At 43.5% G+C, this 14,234-nt stretch overlaps 1 protein-coding gene across 1 annotated transcript in view; it reads left to right on the forward strand.

Annotated features, from left to right (window-relative positions):
• Positions 1–14,234, forward strand: part of LOC109914703 (potassium voltage-gated channel subfamily KQT member 1) — a 337,079-nt gene that overhangs the window by 140,000 nt on the left and 182,845 nt on the right. The window contains exon 2 of the mRNA XM_048607164.1: positions 4,595–4,685. Coding sequence (XP_048463121.1) covers positions 4,595–4,685 — 91 coding nt within the window. The remainder of the gene's footprint in view (positions 1–4,594; positions 4,686–14,234) is intronic.

Genomic DNA, 14,234 nt, shown 5'->3' on the forward strand with positions numbered 1-14,234 from the left:
ACTGGAGAAATTCGGCAGGCCTGATGGCATCTATGAAGAGAAAAGGCAGAGTTAATATTCTGAGTCTGATGTGACGATTCAAAGAACAGTCAAATCAGATCTGAAATGTTAACTCTGCCTCTCTCTAGAGATGCTGCCAGACATGAGTTTCTCCAGCACTTACTGCTTTTATGTCAGCTGTCAATTTGTTTACTTTGTTATGAATGCTGTATGCATTTAGATGCAGAGTCTTTAAATTTTGTCCTTTTGTTAAGTTTGGTCTTGAATGTTGGTCCATTCTTAGAATTGTTTTCTCCATGTTCCTTCCTGCCACTCTTTGACCCTCATTTCCCATATTTCAGTTTTTTTACTCTTATCTTCTGTCTACTCCTCAATAGACCACATCTTTCCCCATTTGATCCCTTGCCCCTCTATTTTGTTTAAAGCCTTATTTACTTGCTAAGTATGCAGTTTGCAAGAACGTTGGCTGCAGCACTGTTCAGGTGTCGACCATCCCTATAATATTGCTCCCCTTTTCCCCTGTACAGGTACCAGGTGTCCACAAGCAGGAACACACTTCTCTCACATCCAACTCTGAGCCACATATTCATTTCTGTAATGTTATGGACCCAATGCCAATTGATGTGCTTCTCTGGTAATAATCCAGAGATTATTTTGAGTTTCTGCTTTTTTTTTTGCAATGAGCTTCTCACGCTCTTCATGCAGAAACACTTTCCTAATTCTACCATTGATACCTAGACAGACGATGACAATGGGATCCTACCCCTTGTACTGTAAGTTCCTCTCCAGCCCTGAGCCGGTGTCCCAAACCCTGGCACAGGAAAGGCAAACAGCCACCTCGACTCACAACTTCTTGCTGAAAGAATGGTGTCAATCCTATGTTTATTCAGTCCCCAACTATCACTACACCTCCCACTTGAACGATTTCTTGCCCCACAGTGCCATGGTCACTTTGTTCATCCACCCTCCATTCTCACGCAAACAAGCTGAGAGAACTCCAAACCAACTGACCAATTGCATGTGCTGTCAACCCTGTGCTACTCCACCCTACCGAGTCCCCTTACTTGCCCTATTCCTAGTCACTGCTCCTATGCCTGACCACTGACCGAATCAAAAGACGTAGTCTAAGAGGTGTGCCTGCCTCCTGGTACAAACATCCGGGTAACTTTTCCCTTCTCTGCTGTGTTACGGTGCCTGTCGTTCAGCCTCCAGCTCAATAACTCTGAGATGAAGCTCCTCAAGCAGTGAGCAGTGTGGACATGCTTGCCCTACATCGCAATGGTATCCAGGAGCTCCAACATGCTGCAGCCTTGACACATCAACTGTCCCACCATCCTTAATAAGCTTCAAATAGTTATTAAAGAATAGCCACCCCGCTTGGCTGCAAACCCATAAAACAGCTGAGCTGAAGGTCAACTGAAAATTTCAGAAGTCGCTTAGATTGATTTTATGTGAAGATTTATTAAGAGCTGCAGACCAAAGGCAGTTATATGAAGTTACTATACAGATCAGGCTTTTATTCCCTGGTGCGTCGGAGGCTGAGGGGTGACCTTATAGAGGTTTATAAAATGATGAGGGGCACAGATAGGGTGAACAGCCAAGGTCTTTTCCCCAGGGTAGGGGAGTCCAAAACTAGAGGGCATAGGTTTAAGGTGAAAGGGGAAAAATTTAAAAGGGACCTGAGGGGCAACCTTTTCCTGCAGAGGCTGGTGTTTGTAAGGAACGAACTGCCAGAGGAAGTGGTGGAGGTGGTTACAATTACAATACTTAAAAGGCATCTGGATGCATACATGAGTAGGAAGGGTTTAGAGAGATGTGGGCCAAATGCTGGCAAATGGGACTAGATCAGTTTAGGATATCAGTTCAGGATGGACAAGTTGGACCAAGGGGTCTGTTTCCATGCTGTATAACTCCATGACTCTAAATTATATTATTCACATGTCATTTTTGTATCTTTTACAAAGTATACCACCAATTTGTGTACTATTTGTAATCTTAAGAATAGTGTAGACCTTAACCACTTAACAGCTACTCACCAAACAGCTAACTGATTTCCCTGTGGCAGACCCAGAACCGGTTCCCACAGGGCAGGAAGGGTAGAAAAGCAGAAGGAAACACACACACTACCTCCATTCTCCTTTCACCAATCTCCCCAACACACTGAACTCTCAAGTTCACGCTCAATTTCCTCAGCAGCATTCATTTCCCAGCTGTCATTTTTGTAATAATTAGCGTGTAATGCACCTTGTAGTGAAAATTTGTCAATAAAACTCCACAAAAGGGTTGCAAATTCTGAAGGCGCCATCTCTTACTTCCTGCTTTGCCTGTCCTTCCTGGACAGCGGTTTCAGGTTGTTCTGTCCAGACAGTGAAGCAGAGCATGAAGCTGATGGACATTTTCAGTAATTGTACACTAGACCTCACACTAGATGTTATTCCTCCACCTCACATCTTCATTGTGCAAAGAACCTGGTTTCAACACAATGTCCTACTTTGAATCCTTATTTCCCAGAATCCAGAAACTGGAACTCCTTGTCTTCCTTCCAATCCTTTTGTAATTTACAAATGACTTTCTGGTTCATCTTGTCTACTCAATTACTGTCTCCAATTTTAGCGTTGAACCTAATGTGCCTTCACCCATTTTCTTTTTTTTTAGAAAACCAGACCTGATATTAAATCTTCTTGCTACCCCCACTGGCTTTGAATTCATTGCTCTGTCTCACTCCATGTGTGAGAATTTTTTTCAGAGATATTGATGGTGATATTATTTAACTTGTGTTCAGGTCAAGATCCCAGTCAGTTGGATACTTTAAATCTTGTGACTATGAGAGTTTTCTCTATCACACTGAAAAGTGATTGGGTATGTTACGGCTCTTTTCATCCTGACACTTCCCATAACATAAAAACCCACACTCCTTACACTAAGGCCAAGACCTGGTTCTTGTGTCACTTAAGAGGCAGCTGTCTCAAACAGCTGATGCTGGTTGTTGCTGCCGTTGTAGAAATATTTTTGAGTTGCTTTTCTCCTGTAGTACATCCTGGGATGAATCAGAGATTTCCCACAGCCTCCTATATTTAGTGCTGCATAAACTCCAACTCATTCTAAACCCTCCTTGTATCCTGTTTTGTATTAAATCCCACTGCGTCCCTGTGCTCACTGGCTCGCATTGACTTCCTTTTCACCAGTCCTTCAATGTTAGAATTCCCATTGTCTTATTCAAATTCCTACATTCTCATTGTCTTATTCAAATTCCTTCCCTTAGTTTCTTGGTTGCCACCTCCAGCCCTACGATGCTTCATGAATTCTGCTTTCTGGTTCTTGTCATTCTCTCAATTCTTTGCCCCACAATGGTCATCTATGCTTTAAATTATCTTGATGCTAAAGTCTGGAATTCCCTCTCTAAACGCCTCCACCCATACCTCTCTTGAAGCCATAGTCCTTTGACAAAGCTTTTACTCACCTCAGGAGGATTGACATCTTTTCTTAAATCTCAAAAATATGCTTTGTTCACAAAAAATGTCTTTGTGTATATGCATAGTCACAAAGGTAGTTTGGTTCTGTACAGTAGCATATTATAGAAATAAACAGACTTTGGAATTTGACTCTATCCAAATCAAAGACATCTCTCACACATACAAGACTATATTTACATGCATTTGAGGCATTAGGAGCTTCTGATAGCTGAGCAGACCCTCATTTACCTTCAGCAGGAAGATCTCAGACAGTGGTCTTTCCCCACTGCTGCCCAAAGCTTTAGTGCGTCCCTCAGCACATGGACCTAGACCTTGGAGAGTACCAGTCTGCAACACTCGGGCAAGGTCAGCTCCTTGTTCTGAAAGACAGGAGGATTGACAACCTTTTTGGCAATGTGTCATATCCAAAGGACCTCCTGACGATTCAATCAAACAGCCAGATGAATAGCAAGAGCACCTTTCTCATAGTTGTGGGGAGGTGAAGTTTATCGGTTATCCAGTTATAATTCATGAGGTTCTTGACAGGAAAGAGTGTGTCCAGGCTTCTGGGCAGTACAGCATGTTTTCAAATTAGGTGAAATTTGGGCAGATTTCGCTTTTACATCTTTATATCTACATGTGAATAAATGTCTGCGTGAGGGGAATTTAACCTGCAGCTGGAAGCAGGGTACAAGAGCAAGGTCCCTGCTGGGAAAAGGGGGAGAAGAAAAGGGACAATATTCTTTCTAAGAATTTGCATTTTGAAAATAATTGAAAAAATTCTGAGAAGGGATCAGTTTTAAGCAGTGATGTGTCACACTGTGAGCTAACACTTTGAGCCGCTATTTTCTTTATAATATCGTCAACAATCCAACTTCCTCAGTGTTGGTATTCCTGAATCAAAAGATTTTGGATCTATTGTGACTTCACATTAGCAGGTTGGAAAGAGGGTGCAATTATATTTTATTTTCCCATTATATTATGATTATATTATTAGTAGGTGGGGGGAAGAATCATGTACTTTTTCTCCTCCTCCAAGTTTTGGGATTGTGTTGGGTCCAAACCAATGGTATAATGTGATGATTTAAAAGTTATGTTTTTTTCTTTTTCAACATAGCTAATTATTTGCTTTCATCTTCCAGATTTCTTATCGTTTTGGTTTGCCTCATCTTCAGTGTCATGTCGACAATTGAGCAGTACCATTACTTTGCCAATAGAGCTCTTGTTTGGATGGTATGTAAACGAATGGTCTTAACTTTGAAAACATTGTTGTGTCTCTGCGAGTGCTGTGGAATCTTTCAGAATGTTTGCTGCCGTTGAGTTGTCTTTACTGTCATAAGAGACGAATATGGGAACTACTGAATCTGTAATCTGAAAGATTTAAATTGAAGTTGATAAAATGTGTCGATTATGATGAAAAGCTTCACCCATCCAAGTGTTGAAATTGAACACCCAAGCTCCCTGCTTTTCCTCTGGTGATGTGTTGTGCATATGTTTCTAGTGCAGTCCTGAAGATCTAATAAAATGCAAACCAGGCTGACTGACTATTCTTTCTGTCTGATTGTTCTCCGATTTAACATCTTGCTTAATTGACTGCTTTCTCTTCTGATCTGTTCATGGAACATGGAACCCGTAGATTCCCCACGGTGTGAAAGCAAGCCATTTGGTTCATCAAGTCCATACCAACTGTCTGAACAGCATCCCATCCAGACCTAGCCCCCCTCACTATCCCTGTAACCCTGCATTTCCTATGGCTAATCCACCTAATATATCTCTAGCCATTATGGGCGATTTAGCATGGCCAACCCACCTAACCCCCACATCTTTAGACGGTGGGAGGAAACCGGAGCACCCGGAGGAAACCCACACAGACATGGGGAGAATGTGCAAACTCCACACAGGCAGTCACCCGAGGGTGGAATCGAACCCGGATCCCTGGCGCTGTGAGGCAGCAGTGCTAACCACTGAGCCAATGTGTCGCTGGACAGCACTTAAGGCCTATCCCTAATTGGCCAGAGGGCATTTAAGAGTCAACCACACTCACAGAAGGATATTGAATGCCTTTCGCTATTCTTGATTGTCATAAAATCCCATTTGGTTCGATGATGTCCTTGATGAATTCTAACCCACAGCAATGCGGTTGTCTGGACAATTAGGAATGGGCAATAAATGCTGACCTACCCCTCAACATTGGCATCCCATGAATGAATTTTTTATAAAAGCGGGCAATTAAGCAGGAAGTTAAAAGGAGGAACGTTCTGCATTTGGTTGAAAGCTGAGCCCCGAGTATCTCACACATTTTAATTTTACGTGTTGCCAATTGATTCTAAATCTAAGTGTCTGTCTGTGTTTGATTAGCTGTATCAAATCTGAGATCTGGCAAATGATGAAATATAAATCTGAGATCTGGCAAATGATGAAATATAGTCTACAGGTGAAGCGCAGAGATTGCAGTTTGAAGTTTGCTTTTCAAGATCAGCCTTGCCACTTGTAAGAACTGAGGAAATCTGGGTTGTAAAACCAGAGGTGTTTCGTAATAGACCAAGGGTATTTGGGTTTTGCTGACTTTATCCAATGCCACTCCTCCACCTCACAGCATACAGAAGACATTATCAATATTTAAAAGAAAGAAGCAGATTTCCTTTAACTCAACACTGACAACTAACCATCTACAGCTACAGTGTGGGCAATGTCAGAAAAAAAACTCAAATTGAAGGCTGGAAAACTGGCTCCGGGGTTCTATTCAAACAGCCTGAAGTTCTGCCTTTAGCACTCAGTTTACGGTTCAAGGATTTTCATCCAATTTACTCAACCAGTTGGGTGAACACCTTGTGGGAAGAGGACAAAAGGAGTATTGGGAATGACTAAGGAATTCTTTGAATCAGTGCAACATTGAAATGTTTCCTCTCACCGATGACCTGCCCCACTTTTTTTTTCTGTCTTATGCCATGCTCTGGTTAATGTAATTTGGACGATGGAAGCGGTTTAGGGAGACAAACCTGAAAGTGTTGGCTAATTACTTCCACCTATAACGCCGCGTTAAGCTCGTCCTCCTGTGTCAAAACCAGTCCACGTTAATCCTTTTAGCTGGGAGGTTTCCAAAATACGGAAGAAATGCTAAACAGTGAGTGACGTAGGAGCCCCAGGCCTGTGTGTGGTCACGGTTCAGTACAGCAGAGCTTTCAGGTATTTGTTTCGAGACAACTTTGGCTACAGTGGTGACGGAGTAGGAATCCAGGCATTAATCATAGGCCCGGATGAGACTGGGGTTAAATCTGCTGTAGGCCGCCGACCACAGAGGAAGTGCGGGCGGTTGTCAAGAGAGCCAGCTGCTGGTCTCTCTCGCTGATACGCAATGCCCCATTGTTTCGGGGGAAACGTTTCCCAACCTACTTTCCCAAGAGCCAACACCTCTCACTCCTGGCTATCTCTGCGATTCAGGTTTTTCAACGTCGTATAGTTCGTTTAATTAAATTTTCTGGTTTGGTTCCAGCCAGGGGCACCATGAGATTTCTCTCGTTTCCTCATCAGACTGGCTTAATTCGTAATGATACGGGGAGGAGCTGTTTCGAGCACTGCATTCCCACTTTGTGCCACCATTATTTACATGGCCTTGTTGGAATTGCCAGGAGCTGCTACACGTGTTGGGGGGAGCACGGAGGTAACAGTGCTGGGAAACTCGTGAGGAAGCTTTCCTTCATTTGCCTGTGTGCCTTAGCCAGTGCAGATGACATGGACCACCGATAAATTGTCAAGTGATGTTGGAGGAGCTTTACGTCTCTTCTCCCAGGCAGCATTTCCATTTAAGGCCTTGAAGTCACCGCTGCCAAGGGCAATTTCATTAGCAGAAAGAATCCTGTTTAAGGCACATCCTTTCTTAGTTTTAAAAGCTCCTCCTGATATAATCCTCTGGAACAATGTAACAAAGCTACCAATAAGGTTTTATAACACTTGGCTTTTAAAAAAGATTGTCAACAAACAGATGGTCTCTCATCCAACCATTCATATACTTTGTTCAGCCATTCAATTAGCATTTTAAGAAAAATACGCATTTCAGCTCCATCTGTAATATATACAGACTCCAATAGATGGCGACATTGCCTATATTTTCTCAACCTTTACCCACACCTTGTTGAAGTTCAGGGCTCCCAGCTTCCTGGAAAAGTCATGATTTTAGTCTCGGATCTCGGAATCCTGTTTCCCAAATGCTGAGCTGACGCACTAGAAGCGGGTGTGAATTTTGTCAGCTATGTCTACCGTAACTGAGAGGGTCAGTGCATTGAGTATCGGAGTTGGGAGGTCATGTTGCAGCTGTACAGGACATTGATTAGGCCACTTTTGGAATACTGCATTCAGCGCTGGCCTTGCTGCTGTAGAAAAGATGTTGTTAAACTTGAAAGGGTTCAATAAAGATTTGCAAGAATGTTACTGGGTTTGGAGGGTTTGAGGTATAGGTAGAGGCTGAATAGCCTGGGGCCATTTTCCCTGGAGCATCGGAAGCTGAGGGGTGACCTTATAGAGGTTTACTAAACGATAAGGGGTATGGATAGGGTCTTTTTCCCAGGGTAGGGGAGTCCAAATCTAGAGGGCATAGGTTTAAGATGTGAGGGCAAAGATTTAAAAGGGACCTAAAGGGCAATTTTTCACACAAAGGGTGGTGCGTGTGTGGAATGAGCTGCCAGCGGAAATGGTAAAGGCTGGTACAATTACAGCATTTTAAAGGCATCTGGGTGGGTACATGAATAGGAAAGGTTCAGAGAGATATGGGCCAAATGCTGGCAAATGGGACTAGATTAATTTAGGATATCTGTTCAGTGCAAACAAGTACAGCTCTATGACCCCATGACTCTAATGAGGGAAAATGGCCCACATTTTCAGGAACTTTTGCCATTTATCTTAAAAGGGGGTGGGCTAGGTGAAGAAAGTGTTTTACTCCGGGATCTGGTTGGATGAGGAGCTTGGTTTTCGGAGTGCTTCCATTTACTCACCTATTTCGGCAAAGGAGCTAACGTGTGCACATGTGTAAGTGTCATCCTACTGAAATTCCAAAACTGAGCTCAAAGTGGTCTTGGATTGAAGGTGGAGTAGGCTGAAGACCCCCATGCCCATGGTAATTTGCTGGAGGTGAGATACAGGACGACAGCGCGGAGTATAGGAAAGAAAGTGCTGGCAATGACACAGCCTTGTTTGACCTCCTGGGATTTGGAATTTTGCCTCCAAGACCTCTGTCTGATACAAATGTCCTTAACTCCATTTTCTCGTCCACCTTGGTCCAGAACAAAATTGAACATGCCTTTAACTGTCCCTGTTAAACTATTTGCCCTCTAAAGCTCTATTTGCCCCTCCTTAACTCTCTACCCCCTATTGCTTCTGTTTAACACTCTGCACCCCCACCCTGTATTTTTTTAACTGTTGCTGTTTAACTCCAGAGCAGATGGAATCTGTGCTGAAGTAGTCAGACACAGTAGAGATACACTTTGACCATAGTTGTACACCTCATATCCCTCACCTGAGAAGTGTAGCTCATGCTAGAGGATCTGGGGAGCTTTCTGCTTGTGGCTGGATTGGTGCTGGTAGGCCAGAGTGATTGTGGGAGCTTTCTCTTTCACAAGACATGGGCAGCTGCCTGAAGCCACAAAATCTTTCTCCAAACTCCCACCCTACTTGAAGAATCACTGCCATTGCTTAACTTGTACTATTTGTTGGTCTGTGTACTTCCCCCCAACCTCAGGCCACCCATCTTATCCCCAGCAGTTTCCAACTTGCACTGTTTGCCTCACCTTTGACTTTTCAGCCAGGGTACATAGCGAAATGCGGCCATTCCAGAGTGTCCCTGAGAGTGACATGGTGGCTTAGTGGTTAGCACTGCTGCCTTTCAGCCTCAGGGACTTGGGTTCGATTCCAGCCTTGGGCGACCGTCTGTGTGGAGTTTGTACATACTCCCCACATCTGTGTGGGCTTCCTCTGGGCACTCCAGTCTCCTCCCACAGCCCAGAGAGGTGCAGGTTAAGTGGATTGGCCATGCCATAATGTCCAGGGATGTGCCGGCTGGATAGATTAGCTGTGGGAAATGCAGGGTTTTGGGGAAAGGGTGGGATGCTTTTCAAAGGGTCAGTGCAGACCCAATGAGTTCAATTGTCTACACTGTAGGGATTATATGAGAGAGCTATAATTTAATGGGCAAAGTGTTTTCTCCGTGATTAATGTGAGGCAATTGGCATGTCTGATAGTACAGAGTCCATGGCAGTGAGTAAATGTTCTGTACGACATTTGTACTATCCAGAGGTAAACCCTTGTTCACTTAAATGAGTTTTACAGCATTCTCAAACCATCTTCTTTTTGTTTTTAACTTTAATTTCAATGTAAAACCTATAGGGTCAATTCCCTGATCCAGTCAATGCTGCACCCTTTCTCATTTGAAGGTAAAGTGAGATTGTATTGTAGCCCAGGCGTGGCTTCCCCTTGTCAGAATGCAAGATCAGAGAATTTGATCTCTGCAGCAAATTGTGCAGAAGTCAAAAACCCACCCCTTTTTTTTGCAAGTGCTAATTTATTTTCAGTTGGCACTGAAGAACCTCATTGGAGCTGCTTTTGGAGAGCAGTGACAGGTGTTTCTTTGACCTCAGTCTCTCTGTCACAAACACAAGAGTCCATCATTAAGCAATGCTTCCTGCAAATCACTGCACTCCATCGAACTCTCAGGCTTGTTGTCTTTTGTGAAGTGCCTGATTTTACGTCTGACCTTAGCCAGCTGGAGTTTCATTGTTTTAAGTGCAATGGTGCGTCTGATGTCACAGAACCAAATCAGTCGATGCTGTTCAGAGAATGTGCAGCGGCAGCTTTGGTTCCCAGGATGAACAATAATGGCATGAGTCTTTCCTTCTGAGAAAGTTACCAACTGATCGCAGCTGAAGCGATGCTCTTCGATTTGAATCGTAGCTCGGGATGGCCCTGCCACTGTCGCCTGTAGCGACCAGCCTGGAGAATGCTTCTGGGAAGCCAGAAACTGTGTGTGTCAGCTTAAGTAACCGCTGGGGCCTGCAGTGCGTTTCACTTGATTGTGACCCCACGACGGTCCGCGTTCTTTGACTCACCTCACTGAGGAGCTGAACTCTCTCCAACTGGCGCAACCGTTACCAGAAGCAAAAGGAGAAGCGAGCCTTGCATTTACAAAGCACCCCTCCGATGCCCCAGTCTCTTCTACCAGCCTCTGCAATGTGTAGTGAATGTTGTAAAAGTGCAGCAAATTGCACCCAGCAAGCTCACAAATGCAACGGTGTGGTAGTGACCTTCTGATCTCGTTTCTTTTTTTGTAATTTGAGTTGAGGGCTGAATCGGTTTTTTGTTTAGCCATTCACAAGACGGGGCATTGCTGGCTAGTCCTGCATTTATTGTCTATCCCAGAGGCCAGTTAAGAGTCAACCACATTGCTGTGGGTGTGGAATCATGTGTAGGTCAGACCAGCAGACAGCAGTTTCCTTCCCTAATGGGCATTAGTGAACCAGATAACAAGGTGTAGAGCTGGATGAACACAGCAGGCCAAGCAGCATCAGAGGAGCAGGAAGGCTGACGTTTCGGGCCTAGACCCACTATCAGTGAACCAGATGGATTGGTTTTTCCTGACAATGGTTTCATCGTCAGACTCTTAATTCCAGATTTTCTTTTTTATGAAATTCAAATTCCAGGATCTGCCGTGGCTGGATTCAAAACTAGGTCCTCAGAACAATCTCTGGATTACAGCCCAGAGATAATACCACTAGGGCCATCACCTCCCCATTTAATAGGATGGCCATGGGAGATCTCATGCTCTTTTTGAAAGTAGTGCCTTGCCTTCTATGACAGGATTTCAGCCTCACATCTCATCTGAAAGAATAGTGTAACATTGCCTCCTGACAGCACTGAAAGGTGATACTTTGACGAGGTTTCTTGGGTGGGATTTACAGTCTGGAGCCCAGGTTTTGGAGCATTGATCTCAGAAAGGGCAGTCTTTCACCACCACTTCAGTCAGACCCTTCTGGAATAAGTTCTCAGGCTAAGCTGTGAAGTGGTTAACTACAACTTAATCAGCTGGATACAAAAATAGGTGGTCTGTCAGGTAACCACTGGGTTAGCATCTTCTTTCTCTCTGTCTCTCTCTCTTTTTCTCTCAAGAGATGTCTAAAATTGGAATCTGTTATGAGGGACATGGAGCTGAGGTGAACGCAACAGTAGAATTGCCTCCAATTGTTAACCTACGTCTAGTTTTGGCTTGTTGGCCTAATGCCACCTTGTTAGTTTTTGCAATTTCCTCCACCCTTCCTGACGTAAAAAATACTATGACAACTTTTTACTAAAAGTAGTAAAACTTGATTTATATAAAAATAACTACGGTATCTTTTACTGAACAGTAACTCCCAGCGAGTTGGGGTGAAGCTAAAAGAGGTTAACTGTACGATTTGAGTTGCCAATGTTAATTTTCGTTTTCTCTATTTTACCTTTCCCCCAGTTAGAGTTCAATAATTAATTTTTTGGAGTATATCAATCTGTAACTTGCAAGTTTTTGTCAAACTCCACAGGATTGTACTGGCTATGCTGACAGAGACTGGGATATGTGCTGCCAGCTAATTAAGTGGGATCTTTAGAAATTTATTGATAGGAAAATTGGGATACAAGTAGAACTGGAAATAGCTTTATTGTCACAAGAACTCAAATGAGTACAGCGAAAAGTTTACAAGTATCCACTTACGGCACCATCTTAGGTACAAAGGTACCAAGCTACACACTCTTACGTGCAAATTCTAAGGGAACAAAAGAAAATTAGAAAAGAAATAAGAAGTCCAGCATTACAGATCATAGGAATAGATTAGAAAATAAAGGAAAGAAGTTCAGAATAACAGTCTTTCCAACCCAGTCCATGCTGGCAATTAGCCTCCTGTCTGTACCAGGCCTCACCCCGAGGCCAGAAGTCCATGTAGAGACCACGTTGGACCAAGAGACCACCACACTGTGTCCATGCTGAGGCCAGGAGTTCATGACCTCACCAAGAAGAACGAAGGGAAAAGGAAGCGTACTAGGGAGAAAAAAAAACGGACAGACTGGACGCGCTCTGGTTGAACAGCCCGACTTCGTTGCCATCTTGGAGTTCAAAACGTAAGAATATTAATAATAGCTGTGGAAATAGGTGGAGTGGAGGAACAGCACACCAATGATTACTCCATTGTTTCCTACATAGCTAACGTTGATGCAACTGTGGAGGGTAGGAGGGGTTTTTAACGAAACCCTACATCGGGGAGGAAATTAATGAGAGATCTTAATTTCACTCTAGTTATTTGTAGTTCAGACATGTTATGACACACCTCCAGGGCAGGTGGAACTTGAACCCTGACCTCTTGGCCCAGAGGTAGGGTCACTTCCACTGCACACTTGGGCAAAGTAGGACACTAGCACAGGCAATGAATTTCTGGAATGTATTCAGGACAGTTTGCTATAATGAACTGATGCAACATTAGGCAATAGTGGATTTAGTGTTGAGCGGCTCATCAGAATCAATCAACAGTCTTGCAAATTATGCCCAATAAGTGGTTGAGATGGCAAAGGGAGTCATAAACTAAGGTTATTTTTATAAAAGTTAAGTGATGCAAATTTCAGGGTGAAGAGAAATACGTTATCACAGTAAACTGGACAGACCTGTCAACGTACAAATAGTGGAACTTATTCAAAGAAGTATTTGGTATGATATAAAACCAGCATCTTCCCCTAAAGGCAAAATGCTTCACTGGTATAGAGAAGTAACAATGGTCAGTAATTGAAGAAAGAAAGGGTGGCACAGTAGCTCAGTGGTTAGCGCTGCTGCCTCACAGCACCAGGCACCCGGGTTCGATTCCACCCTCAGGTGACTGTCTGTGTGGAGTTTGCACATTCTCCCCGTGTCTGCGTGGGTTTCCTCCAGGTGCTCTGGTTTCCTCCCACAGTCCAAAGATGTGCAGGCTAGATGGATTGGCCATGCTAAATTGCCTGTAGTGTTCAGGGATGTGTAGATTAGGTGGGTTATAGCAGGACAGGTCTGGTGGGATTCTCTGAGGGTCGGTGTCGGCTTGTGGGGGCCTGTTTCCACACTGTAGGGATTCTATGATTGAAACAATATTGAGCCAAAAGTTAAATCCTTGCAGAATGCAAGGAAATGTGGAAATTGGGCAGACTGGAAGAGTTATTAAAAATATCATTGATATAAAGAAAGTAAATGAGGTGAAAAGGGGGCATTAAAATGCCTTGATTGGGATAGCAAAACTAATACTCCAAAATATTAATGAAAGTGAATGAGAAAGTGACAAATGCTCTCCTGATTCAAGAATTGTGACTTTAGTTTTAAGTATGACAGCAACCACTGAGTTCTTTTAAGAGGAACAGATGAGCCCTAATGACAGAGCTCTCAGTTTAATCTGAGCTGTAGGGAAGGTTTGTCATCAGACATGGAGTTGCGAACACTCAAAGTTGATCAGTTAGTCAGTAGGGATTTGTGGTGGTTGGGTCATGTCTAACTAATCTAACTGATGTTTGAGAGGAGAGTGGGTAGGGAAATGTCTATGAGCATTGTCTGTAAAGACTTCCAAAGGCATTTGATAAGGTCTTGCTGGAGAGGTTATTAACTGGAAAATCAACGCGTAGATCTGTGGATATCTTTGCAGGATATGTTAGATTTTGGCTGGGGAGATGAGGAAACAAAAGATTAAAATTCTGAGTAACAAGTAACATTCATCACCTTGTTGTCTCTTCATCAGATATCTGTTGTGTAACCTGTTAAAG

The sequence above is a fragment of the Rhincodon typus genome, chromosome 17 (assembly GCF_021869965.1).
Source record: "Rhincodon typus isolate 14 chromosome 17, sRhiTyp1.1, whole genome shotgun sequence".
In the NCBI taxonomy this organism is placed as follows: Eukaryota; Metazoa; Chordata; class Chondrichthyes; order Orectolobiformes; family Rhincodontidae; genus Rhincodon; species Rhincodon typus.